Source organism: Neopelma chrysocephalum, unplaced genomic scaffold (assembly GCF_003984885.1).
Source record: "Neopelma chrysocephalum unplaced genomic scaffold, ASM398488v2 Primary Assembly neopelma1_87, whole genome shotgun sequence".
Classification (NCBI taxonomy): Eukaryota; Metazoa; Chordata; class Aves; order Passeriformes; family Pipridae; genus Neopelma; species Neopelma chrysocephalum.
Window position 1 is genome coordinate 869,804 of NW_020897749.1, and position 19,150 is coordinate 888,953.

The 19,150-nt window shown below is 47.5% G+C and overlaps 1 protein-coding gene across 1 annotated transcript; it reads right to left on the bottom strand.

Annotated features, from left to right (window-relative positions):
* Positions 1 to 3,318: 3,318 nt before the first annotated feature.
* CD2 (CD2 molecule) lies at positions 3,319 to 16,440 on the bottom strand. Its single transcript, XM_027692622.1, has 5 exons — positions 16,315 to 16,440; positions 13,236 to 13,526; positions 10,664 to 10,906; positions 7,272 to 7,391; positions 3,319 to 5,296 (listed from the first exon to the last, which is right to left on the bottom strand). Exons 1-5 carry the CDS (start codon positions 16,373 to 16,375, stop codon positions 5,088 to 5,090), a joined length of 924 nt encoding a protein of 307 aa, XP_027548423.1. The 5' UTR covers positions 16,376 to 16,440; the 3' UTR covers positions 3,319 to 5,087.
* Between the last annotated feature and the right edge of the window lie 2,710 nt (positions 16,441 to 19,150).

Consider the following 19,150-nt stretch of genomic DNA (forward strand, 5'->3'; position numbering starts at 1 on the left):
GGATACACCATCATTGTGAGATGACAGATCAGGAGTAAGAACAGAGCAGGGGCAGAGCAGGGCAAGCCCCCGGTACCCTGGCACAGAGTTTCTTTCTAGGGCAGGAGCTTAGTGAGCTTCTTCCCAGCAGGATCCTCCAGAAAACCTGCCAATAAACACAGAGGGTCTCTGGGGCACCCAGCCAAATGGGGAGTGGGCTGAAGCAGGCTTTGGGAAGAGCCCATCATGGAAGCACTTGAGGTACATGCATGTTTTGTGAAAGAAAAGCTGGAGACCAGGGCGCCCTTCCATAGGAACTTGTTGGCAAACAAGTTATTCCCTTGTTTCATTCCCACTCTTCACAGGAAAGCCCATTTTGCCTTTAACAGAAGAAGAGGGGGTTTTTTAACTCCAATTGCTAACAGCAGCAGTCCTGGACGTTTCATCCTGTGGCTCTTCAGGGGCTAGTTGTCCTAATGCACCAGCCTTACCACCTGTCCCCATTTCACTGGTGTTCAGCCAGGGAGTGCCAAGCACAGAAATGCTGTTTTGGGATGCCTGCAGGCAGGTTTGTTTCAGAGCTGTTCCCCTGCAGGGGTTTGCACTGGCCATGCCCAGCACATGTCTGCTCACACCCCTCTGCTTTGCACCATGCCTGCCCCACGCCATGGGAAAGGGCTGGGAAGGAAAGCAGGTATTTGTGTGGGAGGCCAGGCAGCAGCCCGAAACACTTGCCTGCTGTTATTGTGTGGGCATAAGAAAGCGTGTGGGAAATGCAACCAATGAGCATCTCTGTTGTGGGGTTATCTCTTCCTGTTATCTCAAAACTACATTTCGGATACACCGAAGGGAGAAACTGTCGAACAATGTCACCCACACCAAAGGCGGGTGAGGCAGCGGCACCTCAGTGCTGCTGACACCAGGTGGGCAGGATAAACCTCCCCTCAGCCATTTGTCTGCCCTAGTCTTTGCTTTCTCCTTCCCTCTGCAGGAGCCAACTGGCAGCTCACTCTGGTGAGGCAGTGGCCAGGGAGGGAGAGCAGGGCCTGCCAGCACTGTGGGCTCTGGGCTGATGGCACTCACCACATGCCCAGAGAGACTCAAAGAAGGGGGAGTTGGCATCAGCTGTGCACTCCCCATGCCAGAAGGCAGCAAAGAGGTGTAGTACCTCTCTTCAACCCTGTTCAAGCCAGGGATCACTCCTGACAGCGCTGGCAAAGGCTGCCAACAACAAAGCAACCTGGAGCAGGGCTTCTTGGGGTAGGCATGATCACGAGGCATGATCATGATCATGCTTTGAAGCCATGAGGGCACCTTGGAAGTCCCCTCTCCTCCCTTAGGCTGACATGTGCATAGGTGGAGTCCTGAGGTGTCGTTTGAAGAGGAAAAATAAACTGCTCAGAGTGGGTGTTTTGTAGGAAAGGAAAGCTAGAACAGACAGTATTGCTGCAACAGTGCTGCCTGGGGAAGGGTAACAGGAGGTGAGAACCAGGCAGCTGGTCCTCAGATTAAAAAGGGAGGGGGAAGCAGGAGGCCCAGCAAGGCATGCAATGCATGCCCCTGCCCAAAGGGTAAATCCCAGTTCAGATGAGAGCTCTGCATGGAAAGACACATCCCAGGACTGCAAATCAGTGTCTTTTCCCCATAGCATCATTTCAGCAAACATCCCAAAAAAGACATTTGTACTAGCCACGGTTTCCTTCTTGACCTTTGACAGGCTTAGAGTTTTATTTTAGTTTAGCCTGGACAGGCTAATACCCAACTGACACACAAGCAGGTCTTGTCTGCTTTACTAGAAAGGCCAAGTTTGGGCAGCAAGTGCTGCTGATACCACGTGGACTAACACTGGGGTAGAAGAATTGTATCTTCTACAGAACCAACCATTTTTTTGTGTGTGCCTGCTCAGCCTGCCCATCTGGCGAGCACTGCAGGACCACAGCACGACTACAGACCTGCTTTGGGCTGCACTTCCCTCCCATTCCTTCGGCACTGGCTCTGCAGCACACCACCAAGCAAAACTGCCCACTGCTAATACCCAGGCAGCATGAACTGCATCTCTCTGAACAGGAAGGATGAGGGAGCACACAGATAAGGACAAGCCCAGCACATCAGTCTTCTCATCTCATCTCATCATCTCATCTCATCTCCCTTAAGAAGAATGGGAAAAAACTCCTCACCTCCTGTGACTCACTGGTGGATGCATCTACGAAAGAAGAACCAAGAAATGCTACAGCAAGCACCACCAGAGCCAAGCACTTCCTGTTATTTCTTAGGTCCCAACATCAGCTGATTTTCCAGAACTGAAACATCCTCTACAGCATAAAACCTGAGATTTGAATGCTCCATGACACACATTTCAGAAAAATTGCTGACTTATCAAGGGTGCACCAAGTGGAATTCATACTGTACAAGTGTCACCCATTGCAGCATGTCAGGAACAAATATGAGACATCACAAAAACAATGGTGGCTATCAAAGAAAAAGGCATCCCTCAAAAATAAGTATTGCCCTGGTGAGTTTTCCATTGCACAGGCATACTCTGTGCTCGTAGTACCTTCTTGCCTGACAAGGACTGTGTTTTGGTGTAAGTCCACCCAACAGGGCTAAATTCAGCTCTTCTTTGTTTCGCTTCAAGCCTCTTGGCACGTAAGATGGAAACATTCAGCTGAAAAAAAGTCCCATAACCCAGAAGAGTCCTCAGTGGGTTGGCTGAGGCTGGTTACAGCAACGGGGTGGAGGGCAGCATTAAGACACACACCTCCATGCTTCACTCATGCCCACTGTGGTCTCTGTCCTGCCCTGTACTCAGGGTGCCCACTGGCAGCCCTGCTCCCCAGGGAGGTGAGCCAAGGGCAGCTCTTGGGTGTGCTCAGCCCTCCCATGTCTTAAGCTGAGGCAACAGAGGTTTCCACAGTTCATGGGGTTGTCTCAAGCACAGTCTTGAAGGCAGGTTTAGACCCAGTTTGTGACTTACAGTGGAAAAGCTTCTTGCCTCCCATTCCCACCCTGGGCATGACTTAGCTTTGTGCTGCAGTTCCTTGCTTGGAAGATCAAGCACAGCTTTGTGCCAGGCCAGAGTCACCCTGACATCACCTCAGACACACACTGGAGCTCCCCAACAAGGAGCTGTGCTGGTTTCACCCCACCAGCCCCAGGCAGAGGAGGGTCCCACACTCGGGTGGCAGCCAGTACCTCCCAGGGATGATGTGAAACCTCCTCCAACCAGGATTCTCTGGCTCAGGGACCAAAAACGGTTTTGTTGCCTCCTTTGTGTCAAAGTGAGATGACAGATACTAAAGCACCAACCAGCACAGGTGTGGACTAAGATCCTCTCCACCCAGTCTTTTCTTTATTCATTCACTGCAGGGATGTAGCGTATGGTATGTTACAAAATAAACCATGAAATGTTTACCAAGTGCAACTTTAACTAGTGAAAGCCCTAAAACAAGCTGCAGGAAGCTAAGGCAAGAGCAAGTAACACACCCAGGGCTGTGCCCAGTGTCAGAGTTCAAGAGAAGTGACTGAGTTCTGGAAGAGGCAGAGACCTCCTTCTCCTGACAAGCTACTTCCCTTCCCTTATACCAGAAGGGTATACCAGTCAGATTTCTGAGGAGAAACAAAGGATGGCTGGTTTATCTCCACTGGAATGTGTAGGATAGTCAAGCCTGCAAGAGGTATTATGTGTTCTTCTGCCTAACACCAACACACTAGCTGGATGTCTCATACTCTGTGTCTCTCACAGCTCTCTCCTCCTTCACCTGCACTGCCTCTTACATCAGATGGGCCAGTGTTCCCATTCAATCATTGCTCTGAAAAAGGTCTGTCCTCTCTTGGCCCCTCAGCTGTAGAGGAGGTTTACGAACATCCCCAAGGACCAGAGGAGTGAGCAGTGTCCAGCACACAGAGGGTGATGCAGGTGCAGCCACCACAGTTCAACTTCTCCCCTTTGAGAGGGAGGTCTCTCAGGAGCTCTCTCATCACCTTGTTGTATGTGAGGTGTTTCTCAGCAAAATCAGGAAACACAGTCTCTTCACCCTGAGCAGGAGGACCTGTGCCAGAAAGCCATGAGAATTCAGACAATGCCACCAGTAATCAAACTGCTTGGCAGTTCATAATGCTTGTTTCATGAGCCAACAGGTACCAGAACTCTTCTAGGAGAAAAAAAAATCGTCTGGATAGCTAAACAGACATGCTGAGAATAAAGGTTTGTTTTATTTGCCAACAAGTCACAGAAAACTGAGCTGAAACAGTCATTGGAAGGGATGTGCAGCACGTTCTCCTGGCCCTCAGCAGGATGAGAATGCCTCACAGACAGTTGTCTCATCCACCCTTTGAAACCCCCAGTGCTGGAGATCCTCTCCCAGAAATCTATTTCAGTGTTTCATCTAGAAGAAAAATATCCTGACCTAACTCTCCCTTGCTGCAGTTTAAGCCCAATGGTTTCTTGTTCTAAACACAGTGGAGAGAGGGAAAAGCTCATTCCTTTCCCACTTGTGTTTTTCCCACACAGGTGCTTCAAGGCTCTTATATGTCCTTTCAGTGTTTTCTTCTCTGCATTAGATGACACTGATTCTTTCAACTTCAGGTAAGCATTTAATTACAGACAACTATTTCTTGGTCCAGGAGGTCATATATTTGTATTTGATGCTGAAGCCAGAGAGCTGTCCTAATGAGTGGCAGGAGGAATATGCATGACAAGACCCTGTAAGATCCATGGGTCCATTCATTTTGTCTCACTAGAGCTTTTGCTTCTTCTTGGTATCAACCATCCAAAAGGCACGAAGACAACAAAGTGCGGTAAAAACAAGTGAACCACAGAAAGACACAGGCTTCAAGGCTCAATGCTCCATACCCTAACATGGAGACACATGAAGAAAAATGGCCACAGGGATGAATGCCCATCACCTTGAATCTCCTCCACCGGGTCTCTTCATCTCCATTTGATGCTCGCTCTCTCTCTCTCTCTAATTTTCTGCAACAAAAGCTGTTGTTTCATAGCTGAGCATTACGCAAGGCTGGGCGGGAGGCGCTCCCGATTTTTGGAAACTTCCTTTCGCCGGCGAACGGCGGAGCAGAGAGACGACCATCCCTCCTCCCGGGATGCACGTTTAAGGTCTTTCTTTCGGGTGGTTCGGAGTCCGGGGCTGAGTGCGGGGCCGGGGCCGGGGGGGCTGTGGTTGCTGCTGCCCCTGGGGCTGCGGCAGCGGCCGCTGCTGCACCCGCACCTGCCTCGGGGTGGGAGCGTGGGGCGTCGGGGGCAGCTGCCGCATCGCCCTGTCGCACTCCGCCGGCAGGGTCTGCATCATCCGCTGCTCATCTGCAACGACAGAAGGACCCCGCGCTCAGGCACACGCTAAGAAGTCAAACAGCCGGGGAAATGTCCTCGGCCCAAGCAGGAAAAAGCCAAGTGTGGATCTTAACCTGCCGCTCTCAAAGGTGTTCCTGCTATCCCAGTGAACAAGAAAAAATCACCTCTGCCTGCACATCCTGGGGAAACACGGAAGCTTTTTTTTATCTGCCTGGCTGAGATCAAGGTACCTGGAGCATTTGGGGCAGCTCTACCCTGTTGTAGGAATCAACTTTGTCAGGGAGGCCCCAGTGGTCATCGACAGCCTGAGCTGCTCTGTCCTCTTTGGGAGGCTACTGAAGGGAAAGTGAGATGTAACGCCAGGAAGCAACATCAAAGCACTTTGCCCTGCCATTATCCGTGCTGGGATTTCCAGACACCTGGAAGCCAGGGATCCCTTTTCCCAGCATCAATTTTCTCACATACAGAAGAAGTAAATTCATGCCAGCTGACTTCTGATCACTGACTCATCATTCTGAAATGTCACTCAGCTTAATTTAGGGATTGAGGGATTTACCTCTTGGGACACTGAGTTGGCCTTAAGCACACACCAAACTGTTTCAAAGAGGTTAGTCACCCTCTTACATTTGTTCTCATTTTCCCAGACTTGTTTTCTTAATTCTTGCTGAATCCAGACCCAAGAATTGAGGATATGGTGTCACTACACAGTTGAAGGAGTAATCTATACCATTCAAATGGGAACAGCTATAATGTAAAATAACACTCAGATGGCTGAGCTCACACCAGCATTCACTCACAAGGTGTAGCAAAACTTCTGAGACAACATCCCATGCTTGCACTGCTGTGAACTCTCCTAGAAAATAGGAAAGCACTTGCCTGTTTTTCACAGTCATAGCTTTAGGGAAAGCAGGAGAGCCGTGGAAAGTTACCCATGGTCAGGTGTGGTGAGGTTGCTCTCACTTCAGCCCTGGGACTGATCATGCTCACCCTTGTTGTCAGCCTGACCATTGGCATCTTTGAGGTATAGCTGAGGTTTCCTTCAGGCTTTGCCCTCTTTATCTTGACAAAGGCTGCTGTGGTGTACAGAGCAGCTCCTACTCCCATTTTGTAACTCAAGAACTGACTAACACAGAGACTAGCTTTTTTTTGAGACCACACAGGAAGCCTCACACAGTGTGAGGGAAGAACTCAGAAAAAAGCCTTTAAACAGCCTCTGCCAGGGCAACCTCCCTCCTGCTTTAGCCTCCAGGTAGGCCAGATGACTCTTCCTGAGCAGGAGCCCAGTGTCCTCTGCCCACCCAAACCAGCAGTAATGTCCAGGCTGTGTGTAATTCAAAGCAACCTCTCTGTCAAGTCTGAGAGCCCACTCTCAGAGAGGACTCTGGCAGAGTACATCCTGTGGTCTGAAAGAGGCATGAATTTTGGACAACAGATGCACACTCTGAAAACTTCAACACTTTAGAAGTGCCCCAAGTTGGACCTCCAGTGTTGACAGGCCTCCAAGGATATTGTTTGCAGAGGGGACAAAGTGCTGTGAGATGCCTGAGGAAACACATAGAAAAGCTGAGCCCTTCTTGCCCCTGCTCACTATCTGGTCTATTTCTGTATGTTACTAATGTTGTTAAGGATCCAAATTTTATACCATGTAAATTTAATGAAAAAAAAATCTGCTGACAGGCTATCTAAGTGTATAATTTAGCCCCATGAATGCTCCTGACTGGTGACCTTGGCCAAGTTTTAGAGGAGCAATTCTTCCCCCACGAATAAACAAAAGGGCTGGAGAACAAGAAGTCCTTTGTTCAAGGCATTTATCAGAAAGTGAGACCGGCAATGCCAGCTGATCTGCTCAGATTCACCATATGCTAAAATCAGGTTATTGCTCATGACAAGGCAGAGAGCACATTCCTGACCACAGGAAAGTTCAGCGGGAAGCCCTAAGATTTTAGGTGTCTGGATAGCAACATAAAGCCCCTTAAACACTTACCATCACCTTCACGCCTTTTTGCTTTCCTCCTCCTGATACAATAAATAAGCCAAATCACAAAGATGATAAAAACGAGTGCACCTCCCGCTATGCTTAAGATGAGGTAAAGGTCCAGCTTGCCTGGTTAAGAGGATGAAAGAGGATGTTAGATAGAAGGAAATAACTTGCACAACATCTACTTAGAATTCTGTATTTTCTTCCATTGACTGTAAAGGCAGAGCATGCCTTTTCTGGAGAATTTTGATTGCTCCATAATGGATTCAAGTTCTGCAGAAAATTGAAACCAGAGCATTCATGTGTGCCAGCTCATCTTATTTAAATTACCACAAATGCCTGGTTCTTGCTAGCGATGGACCCATTCATGGACAATGAGCATCCAGGCAGTACTCAACATCTAACAAAAATAAACTTCTTAAGTACTTTCTACTGAGCTGGAAACACTGAGACTAGCTTGCTTCACAGTATTTTGGTACTTCCTCTTCATTTTTTGGCTGTACACAAATTAAAAAAAAAAAAAAAGTAAAAAGGAAAAGAACATAACCAAATACATCACAGTCTCAAAACGAGAGTTTGGTTTGCCTGTATGCAAAAATTTATATGAGTCTTCCTGTTCCTTCACCACAGAAGGTTTGCTGGATGCTGGCCTTCTTTCACCACCTCCTGCTCGGACTGTCCTCCTGGCATTCAGTGATAACACTGGAGCACAGGTGCCATGGAGCTGAACCCAGCAGAAGTGCACCTTCCTTGGCTTCATAGGGGACAAAGCTCCAAAGGGGACACCACCACTGGTACCACCCTTATCATTCAGTGGGCGTGCACACGGAGAGCAAAGAGCAAGGACACAAAGCTGAGATGTCTACACCATAAAGATCACCATCAGCCTGGGCTGCCCCAGTGGAAAAAAAAGACGAGTACCCTCAGTGATGTGGTTCTTCTCACCTGTTTTAGCTGCAAAAGACACCAAGGTGTATTTTGCCCTTTCTGTGCCTGTTTCTCCCAGCTGACTGTAAGAGGAGCCCAGGCAGATTCACATATTTTCATACACTTTTCATACACTTGTATGAAAAGTTAGCTGAGCTGAAACCCACCTGAAGCATGCCTTGCTTGCTAGAAGTCAAAATTCAGGGTGATTGGCTTTAATTGCAGGGCCAAGTGTTCAGAGAGGACAGCAGGGTTCGACTGCAAGGTGAGGGATTTTTAATCCGCTATGGATCTGGCAGACTCCTGCCACCACACAGAAAGGTTTGAGGGGTTTTTAGTTTGAGGAGGGAGGGTAGTGCTAACTGGGTTTAGAGGTTTTTTGGTAGCTGAGAAATGCCATATTTGTACCTTAAAGATCGGTGTGGCAAACCTTTCATTTCCCTGTTAATAATGTGAGAAAAAAACAAACTCTCCCACCCAACTCACCCTGTGAAAGAAGAGCATTTTTCAGGGGTGAGAAGAAGTGAAATCTATGTTATCTAGCTGATGGCTAATGTCTGCCTATACCAGCAGTACAGGTAGGCCTGTTCTTGCCTGGCTTGTGCCCTGGCATAGCCAGCTTCTGCCAGCATTCCCTCATTAAGACAAGGTGTTTGGGATAGTTTGTCCTGCTGTAAACAGCCCTAATCCAGCAGCACACTCTCATACCTCCCGTCCCTTCCCAGTGCTAGCACTGTGCAGTCCATCAGGTCAGGCAGCTCATGCAGCAGCAAAAAACCCACCTTGTTCAGCTGTATTAGACATCAGGAGGGTTTCTCAGGAGACAAGGGTGGCACTGGGGAGCAGAGACCACCCTGTCCCTCAGCTCTGTGCCCTTCAGTCAGCCTCAGCAGTAAAACATATATACCTTAGGGCTTGTTCCCTCCCTCCTCATACCATGGGCTGACCTTCAGATTTGGGCTTTCCCTAAATTCACTGTGGCAGAAATAGATGGATAATGAAAATACTGAGCCAGCTCTCTCAAGCCCACCCCACTCTACTAGCTCCAGAGGGAATCTGGAGCTAGGGAATGCTTCAAGCAAAGCCCTTGAGATTAGTTGGGATGAACCCAAGCCCAGCAAATTCAAGGACTTTTCCCCAGTTATGCACTGGAATTCTGAACTTTGAACAGAACACCACATCCAGTGTCATACCAGTATAATCTGTCCTTTGTTTCTGCCTTAACTTTCAGAACTTTTACTGGGGGGAGGAGATGAATCACACGATGACTTCTTTTGCCTATTTAATAATTTTTCAGCATGACCCCGACCATTTAAAATGCAATTCCTTCAGTCCTTTTGCTGCACCTGTGATTTAGAAAGATGATACTTCAACTGAGTAAGAAAAACCATAGAAAGATCACGCTTCACCTGAGTAAGAGAAACCATGGTACACTTGAGCCATGCTCACCTGAGCCATGCAACCCCAAAGCTTAGCTACATTCTCCATAACTTCTCTCCTGATTTCTAGGCCAAGCTGGAGAGTTCAAGCAGCTTATTTTTCCCCTGGTGAGAGCACCCTTCCGCATCCACATGTGGCAGGCAACCACCACCTTCATAGATATGATTATGCAGAGGAGAAAACACAGAGGTGATTTCTCCATTATGAGGATGTAAATCAAAAGCAAATCCTCTGAAATCAATGTTGTGGCTCCGTATACACACGAGAAGATCCCAGGCCATATTTTCCAAAAATAGACTGTTAATTTATGTTGTGGTAGTTTGTGTAGTTTTATACTATATTACTGAAGACAACTCTTTGGCTTTGGACCACTTGACTGAAGTCAACCTTCGGGAAGTACCATTAGTTTTAAAGGAATAAAGGAGGATAAAAATTAAGAGGAAAGTGCTTTCTGCCTTTTGCAGGCTGCTGTATGTCATTAAAGCACTTTTAGGCCCACTTCCCTGCTTTCTTCTTTACTTCATCGGTCTACCACTAGTGGTGGTTGACACTGCTCAAGTCTATCAGGAAGCTGACACCAAAAAGTCTGTTAGGGTACTTCTGGCAGCTTTTGGCAGAAGAGTCAGCAGTGATGGAGGGGAGGGAGAAAATGATGGGATAACCAAGGATCTCTCTCTGATTCTTTCACCCTGAGACAGCCTGATCTGTCTGGGAGGCTGAAGTTTCCCTCAGAAGACTTCACCTCGAGTGGTAGCAGCACTGCAGTGTGCCCTGAAGGCCTCATTACCACCCACAAGGCTCTTGACTCCAGAAAAACCTGTCCCACTCTTCCTGCAACCCCCAGACCTCACTCACATCCGGGCTACCACAGCAGCATCAGCTCCCAGTAACTGTGTCAACATGAGGCTCCCAGTACTGAGTACCCAGGACCATCAGTGCTCCTGGCACCTGGACCAGTCCTACATGTATGTGCAATTGCATCAGGCTGTGTGGGTCCACCCTAGCAGATTCTGACAAAAGAAAGCTCTTACCTGGGCACTTAATTGCTTTTTCAACCATTTTTTCACTGGCTTGGTTCTTAACAGTACATCTGAATGTCCCAGAATGCCGTGTCTGCAATTCCAACATTGCTGCATTCTTTTGGATTTTTCTGCCTTTAGGCTGAGTCAGTTCTATCGTAAATTCTTCACCTTTAGCCTTATGATCCACTTCACACCTGACAGATACAGTTTTATTCATGCATTCAGCACTGAGGATTGGCTGAGGGACAGGCTCTGAAAAAGAAGAGAAGGGACAGGCACATCTGAGATGGTTTCTCCTTTTGAAAACCTCCATTATTAAGCAGAAGAGAGAATTAACCCCAAATAACCAGCTAATGAGAGTGAACCTGCTAATAGAAGAATGAAGAGCAAATTAGGCCTCTACTGCAGAAGTCACATGGCCATAATAAAGAAAGTGCAGTGCAGTAGCCTACCTATTTGGCCCAGCAAAGCAGAGCTGCACCACTGTGGCTGGGCTGCTTTCAGTCTCAGCCTGGCTCACAGCCAGCCAGGCAGGTGAAGGGAGGAAGCTGGGATTCCAGGGAGGCAGTGGATGGCAGGTGCTCAGAGCCACAGCCCCCTCCAGCTCCAGCCCCCGTGTCTTGGTGAAAATGAAGTTGGCCCTGTTCTGCCTGTGCCCATCGGGAGAGATTTTCTCTAAAGCAGGAAAAACAACTGCTTATGATGCTTTGTGTACTACCAACAGCACTCAGCCAGCTCAACAGCCACAGCATGAAAGCCCATCAAACCAGAACGGAAAACACAAAACAGACACCTCAGCTCTCAGTGAGGTTGTGACAGAGAAAACTGATTTCTGTCTCTTCTTACGCCCTGCAAAGAACCAGCTACGTTTTGGTTCCAGTTTCTCTATCACTGGTGGCATTGAAAGAGCCAGAAAAGCCTGTGGGGTTTTTCTCAACTAGGGACAACTGGCAGGGACAGCAAATGGAAAAAAAAAACATTTCACAGAATATTCTGAGTCGGAAGGGACCCACAAGGATCATCAAGTCCAGCTCATAAGTGAATTGCCCCCACAGGGATCACACTCACAACGTTGGCATTGTTAGCACAGTGCTCTCCTCAACTGAGCTAATCTCAGAGTCCACCTGTTAGACCAAGTTAATAAAAACCTGCCAGGGTCACCTTTAGTTACAGGCAGTGTAAGTTATGGAGATCATAAATTTTAAAGCCAGTAAGGGCTGTTCATGGCACATGCAGTCTGGGTTCACACCATGACATCTGCAGTCACGCTTTTGCTGTTAAGTCCACTCCTCTTCTGCAAACTGTAACCTATTATTTAGGGGTACATCCCAGCGTGAAACACCAGAGTCCAGGTGCTGGTGATGGAGTTGTGCCAGGATATCATTGAAACTGTGTTTGGTTTTTTTTTAACAACTGTTTGTCCAGCCCTAGTTACAAGGGGGTAACCTGGCTGACAAATTACTCCAGTGCCCAAGAGTTACTACAGGACTATATTCCAAAACTATGTGTCAGAGGTAAGGCAACCTCTCTGCACAGCACTGCTGCTTAGTAGATGAAACGATGCAGCATGCATCTGGGTTAGAACATTAACCTTAACCTGAAACAAGGACACCCTAATGACAGTTTAGTGGCTTAAAACATGAGCAAACAGCATCAGGCCCTGATGACTTTCTGAATCTGTTTGCAATAATAGTTCTCAAAGTAATGAGACACTCTCACTGCTCAGCAGCCCCTTAGACACAGGGCTTCCCATTGCACAGAAACCCTGGTAAAACCATTCCAACTGTTGTTGCTGCCTCATCAGGGCATCATTTCTGTAGTACCAGCTGATGCCCAGGAACTTGAGAGGTTGGCAAAGGTGTGCATGCTGGCTGAAGAAGGACAGAGCAAAACTATCTTCTTTTGGGGGAAAAAAACCCATGCTGTCCTACAGCTTAGAGGCCTGGCAAGGTGGCAGCAGCCATAAAGGAGCAGAATAACCATCCCCCATCTTCCCTGCTCATCCAAAAAACTTTGGGCTGCTACTGCTCTGATCCCAAGGGACAAGATTCAGCACAGGCTGCCTTCGTGCCTTGAGCCATGCAGCTGAAATCCCCAGGTGTGTGCTTAATTGTGCTATAAACAGCATCCTGCTTCCAGAAACCTCTTGTGGGAACGCAGCAGCCTACGTGAGGTTTCTGGAAGCAGGATGCTGCTGGGAGCACAGCCCCCCTCGCAGGGTGCTGCCCCAGCCCAGGGTCCCAGCACCGCTGGTGGTGCTGCAGTAGGGCCGACCACACCCACTCTGCTCTCAACACAAATCTGCTCACAGCTGCTTTCTCGGGCACGTGCAGAAATCTGGTGGCTGACAAGCAGGGGAGCCAGAAAGAAGGCAGGGGTCTCAGGCCGTCAATAAGAGCAGGAGAAGGGAGAAGAGAGGCAGACTGCTGTCAGTGGCGGGAGGAAGAAGGTATGTCTTACAGAAGTCCCCCAAATCAGAAAGGAGGGCAATTAGTAGGAAAGGCTGCAGGAGAGAAAACAGAAGAAGGACCAAGTCGTATTTAGCTATGCTGAGAATGGTATGGGAAAAGAAAAAACTCACCCTGAACAAAGAAGCTTGTCTTTTCTTCTGCCTTCCATTTTCCATCCCGGTCATAAAGACTCACTGTGTAATTTCCGCTGTCCCCTTTCACCACCTGATGTATTTGCAGAGTCCCATTTTGGAGTATCTTACACCTGCACTGGTCCCTGTTCACAAAGTACTTAACATCGTTATTTTTGAGCTGAACCAGCCTCTGTCCATCTCTCTGCCATATGGCATGGTATATGCCCCCAGGAGCAGCGAGAAGAGCCGTCTCGTTCACTGCCTTGTAAATCCGGTTGACGACAGAGCCTGTTAAGGGAAGCACAACCAGCCCATCAGTGGTCTCCAGCAGCCCTCGCTGCCATGCTCAGCAGCCACAGCAGTCACCCAAAAGGTTGTCGTTTGCTCCTCCCCAGGTTGCCTGAGCTTCTCTGCGTTACTGTTGCCATCTTCGTCCCCTGCTCCAAAGCACCAGTTTAATTTTGAGAGGCAAGAAAGCTAGGACTCCAGCTTTCAAAAGCTGACTTTTTATACTCTTGCTGACTTACTTGGAGTGACTCTGGATGCCAAGATTCACGGCTGCCTACATATTTAACCCTGAATTTAACCCTTCCTGAAAAATAAGGTCGCTTTGGGGTGTTTTGCACATGGCACACGCTGGTGCCCAGAGCACCCACCACTGCAAACATTACTGCAGGCAGCAAGAACACAGACCAGAAGTGTCCCTGGACGTAGGATCTGTTCAGCAACAATAGTGATAACAATAATTATAACAACAGTGGCCCGTGTCAAGCAGTGAGTGAGTGTAAGGCACTGAACTGAAGGCAGACTTACTCCAATACCCTCTCCTCAACCATCCCAGGCACCCTGCCCCACTGGAATATATCCACTTGATTTTCCTAGCACTCGATCCTGGTGGGGCAAGTAAGGCAGGCAGAAACAAGCAGCCACTCACATCCTGTGAACTGATGGGGTGCTGGAAACATTACGAGAGAAGTAAAGGCAAAAAAACCCCCTCTTCTCTTCGCAGGTCTCCTTTGTTGACAGCTGCCTTCTCCAGAGCAGTTCAGAGTAGGAGCTTCCCAAAGGACCGGGCAGCACTTGAGAGTGGGGCTGCCAAAGGGGATATTCAGGAAAGCCAAGGATACTAAAAGTCTACACCAGAGGGGACGACAGGCCCTTCGGACCGTGCCCAGGCGCTCTGCCCGCTCCCCTCCAGGCTGCTTCACACACGGCCCTTGCAGGACCCACCCCACGCTTTCAGAGTGCAAAGTTTGTTGGGAGGTCACTTCAAGTGCTGTCCCCACCCCCGAGGCAGGTGGAAAATCTGCAGGAGGAGGTAGAAACCTGCGTGCAAGTGTCAGGTGGGATAAGCTCACCAGCAACCGACCGTGCGCCCAGGCCCACGGATTATTTCATTTCTCATTTTCTGATGCTCATTCCTCCTCAATTTACAGGATGAAGCCAATCAGCAGGAAGAGGTGATTCTGCTCTAATTTTATATATTTTAAGCACTTTTTCCCCACAGAGAGGAAAACTATGCTTATGCATATTTTTTATTACAGTGCTTTATTCCTGGTATCAAGGATAATGACAAACTGCCCCACAGAGGGGAAACTGAAATCCAGTGGCTATTTCATTAAACTAACAATATTAGATATAATCAAAGAACTAAAATGCTGTGCCTCTGCAACAAGAACATTAATGCTGTAGTGCTTCTGGGCACATTCACCTAAATTCAGTATAAAGAGAGGCTGTTCTTTCAGCATTGCCTTTCTTACAAAGTATTTGACATATCTAATGAAATATCCTGAAATCAAGCTATCAACTAAACAGCCTTGGAAACAGCTATGACCCACATGGGTGACACTACAGATCATACCCCAATATTTGAATTCTGACATTTGTTTCTGCTCAGTCATGAACAACTAGTTAGAGCTAGTAACAGGATTTCTTTGCATAACAGAAACTACTTATATTTTCTCTCTGAAAATAAAGGAAAAAATTAATCTGAGTTATCAAAGATAATTCAATGCACCTCTGTGAACAAACCACCGAGACACAACTATCTGATCCCTATAGTTTTGCTAGTGGAAAGCTGAGTATCCCACACATATATAAGAAATCTGTTTAGCTAATGAAACATTTCTGCTAAAAAAATGCCACTGAAATGTGCTCCAAGGGGCAGAAAGATCTGAACTGAGAGCCCAGAGCTCGCTCACAATCACAAGAAAGAGCTAGAAGTTCCCGTAGTAGCTCTAGAGAAGGAAGGAAGTCTCTGAAACAAGTTTTCCATTCAAGGGAATAGTCATCATTTCTGCTGGGGAACGTTTCATAGATCATGTACATAAAAAAAAAAAAAAAATCCTTATTTATCTATTAATTTTGTTCTGAAGGAAAAGCAAAGCATTAAACAGCCATACATACAATCTGTATTGGAATGAAACAGGGAAAAAAAAAGTTATGCATGCTTGTATTGTCTCCATCTCTTATAACCTTCTCTAATCTATGAGTTAACACCCTAATTAAGTTTTTAGATTAATATTTTAAAAAATAATGAGAACAATAATATGCAAAATATAAAAGATATATGTATTTGCTTGCTGTTTTCACATTTTAGACCTCAACTCCACTGAAGACACTGCAATATATCACTCTGTTAATATTTATGGAAGAATATAAATTACACTTTCAAAAGATTTGTGCATCTTCGATAAGAAAAGGAAATTACATGCGATAATGCACAGCGAACAGAGGATCTCTAATGTAGTACAAGCTACCTTGAGGGCAGAAAGAAAACTGCATGCTGACATTTCTCATTATACATGTGTCAAATTAAGGCTCATTAACTTAAAATCAAAACTCTTTACGGCTTATTATTATAACTGGAATAGGAAACTCAGGTCCTGCCCTCCCCCCGGCTGAAAATTAAATCAAATAATAACAGCAATAACCCAGATGTCTTCACTCATTGGAAAAGTGGAACTAGTTTCTTATCAGTAACAGCCCACCAAGTTGTAAATGGCTTAAAATGCAATTTTAACGTTAGCCTGAAAGAGCAAAAAAGGGTAAGCCAAAAAGGGTAAGACAAACTCACATTTTACACTGGAAAATAAAAGCAGCAAGCACTTGACTAGGAAAATCCTCCCAAAGTTCATTTTCAGGGTCAAAAAAAAAAAAAAATCCACTGTCTCCTTGTCTAATGACAGCTCCTGGCAGGTGAAAGGATTTTCTGCTGTGAGCAGTCATGGGACGTGTCAGTACAGCCCTTGTGCCCTCCTCCCCTCCTCCAGCTCTCACCCCGGCACTTCTTGTTTCTAGCACAGACACACGCCAAAAAAAAAAAGGGCAGAAATACCTCTCAAAGGAGGGTTTTGTCAGGATGGGGACAATGTGCAGCAACAAAGAAAATGTACATTCAAGGCAGGAACGCCCCTGAGGTTTGCCCACCCAGCTGGAGGGCCAGCTGGGCCCTTGTCCTCTTCAGTGCTCACCCAAAGAGTTCGGCTCCAGCATCCACGTGGCACCATCCTCAAGAGATGGATGAAGTTTTTGGGTGGGGTAGTAATGGAAATTCTTCTTCTCCCCTGTAGTCTTAGCAGCAAGGGGACAGCAAGCCCAGGGCCCCCCATGAGGACGAGGTGCCTGCTGGCTGTCGGGCAACATTTGCAAAGGAGACACACTTCTCTTGGAAACCATCAGGAATCAGCTTCACATCAACACCTGATCTATGAGGGGCTTGCCAGTGCCACAAAGGCATCCTGCAGTCAGGGCCAGCATCTGGGCAAGCTGTGAGAGACGGATGAGCATGGAAGGGGATGAGAACACAGCCTTGGATGCAGCCATGAACCATCCCTGAAGCTGGCTGGTGTGGGAAGGAGCACGAGGAAAGAAGCTGTGAGGAGGCAGGGGAGCTAGGTGCAAAAACACATGAGAAGATAATAAAATCTTTATTCCTGATTCCAACATGAAACAGATGGAGTGGTGAGGATTTTGAATCTTACCCTCCTCAGCACAATTCCTCTGGCTACAGCGGCCACTGAAATCTTCCAGCTTTTTATCACAGATGTAGACCAAGAAAGAAGACAGAAGAAGAGCTGTGGCACTGGAGATGTACAATATTAGACAAATCTTTCTTATTCATTCATGGCATTCTTTTCCCTTGAAGTAAAAGGAAGGTCTTGTGAGACACCTCCTCTTCTTCAGTTTCATCATTTTTTAACCACTACTAAAGAGGTAAAAAACACCTCTTTTTTCAAAAAAGGAGAAAAATTTATCTAAGGCAAAGTGCACTAAAGTCACTGTATTGCTGCCTCTAAACCCAGCTTTTCTTCCTTCTTTCTGTTACTATTTCCTCACAAAGAACGCACAACAGAGGTACCCACAAAAGGAGAGAGGAAACAACAGGAACAAGATGACATTTCTGTGCCTGACCTCCATCCTCTGTGGCAAAAGGCAAGCTGAGGGCAGGGGTTGTCGTGCCCAGGTATCTCCCCAGCCAAGAAGACTGTGTCAAATCTCTTGGACACATCTGCTTCCAGCCCAAGTGCTTAAATGACTTTGGGCAAAGGCAACAACATCAATCCCTCCAGCTATTTTTTTTTTCTTCTTCTTTTGGCTGTGTCCATCAAGCAGAGTGGAGGGAGGCCCCCAGCACACTGAAACCACTGCCCACACTTTGCTCAACTCCTTTCTTCCTCAGGGAAACATCCCTCAAAGCCACCACCGGCTTCCAGTGTCCCCCCCATGTGTTGTCTGTCTGTCACATGCTCATATTGTGAACACACTGGGGCAGAGTCTGTCCTTCTGCTCTGAGCACACACAGCCTGCTCAGTGCCATCCTGCTCACAGGAAGCTGCCTGGGATTGGTACAAATCAAACACAAATGGAAAGGTATGTGTGTGCGTGAAGAGAAAAGTGAGGTAAAGCTCCATAGCAGTAGAATAAGGTGTAAAAGGATTCCCTGTATTAACAATGAAGGCCATGACTTCCAGTGAGTCAGTTTGTCAGGCCCACTCGTGCTCTTGTAAAATGACAGCTGAAATGAGTCAGACTGAAAGCCCCTGTGCTCCAGCAGACCAGTTACAGCACACCAAACATCCTTGTTTCTGTCAGAGCAACAGGTAGACTGGAGCAAGAAACCAATCCTGAAGGGTCTGTTCAAAAATGAGCTCACTGTGAGCATTGAAGAGGCACTCGATGTCCCCTGTTCACTGTACACCACAGAAGTGACACTGGGCCTTGATATTTCTGAGGACTTGGGTGCATATGCTCAAAACCTGCTTAGAGATTTTGTGTGACAAAAAAAACAGTCGGACCTGCACAGGGGCACACCACTCACCTGCAGCAAGGATTCCCTGGGAGATCCTGGCATGGGCATGGTCCATCCCGCCAAGCAGCCCTCCTTTCTAACCAGCATCAGAAACCTCCTGCACCATGAGACCCAGCTGGACCAGGAGAAGGCAGCCCATGTCTCTAACCTCAGTCTTCCTGCCAGATGAGAAGTGGGGAAATGGCAATATCCTGCCAGCTTTACCCTCCCTCCCTTGAGGAGCGAGACAGTGCCATGCTGCAGTCCTGGCTGGGCTTTGATTCCAATTTTAGAAGGAGGAAGGGATTTTCTGGACGTTACTGGGAAGGAAACACTGTTAGTCCATGCACTGATGTCTCTGTTTCCCCCCAAGGGAAGGCATTAAGGAGAAGGTGTCTGAAGGTATCTCTAGAAAGCGCAGCAGCTTTGGGCTACTGCCACAAAGGAGCTCTGGAAGCCAGTGTGGACTTTCAGTAATGTGGCACAGGATGCACATCCTGAAAGAACATCTGCAGCAGAGAGCAGTGGCAGAGCAGCCTCCCACAGCAGCTGGTGATCCCCCCCAAGGCAGAGGGACAGGCGTGGAGAGAGCTGTGGCCTGAATCTGTGTGCGGCCACAGCC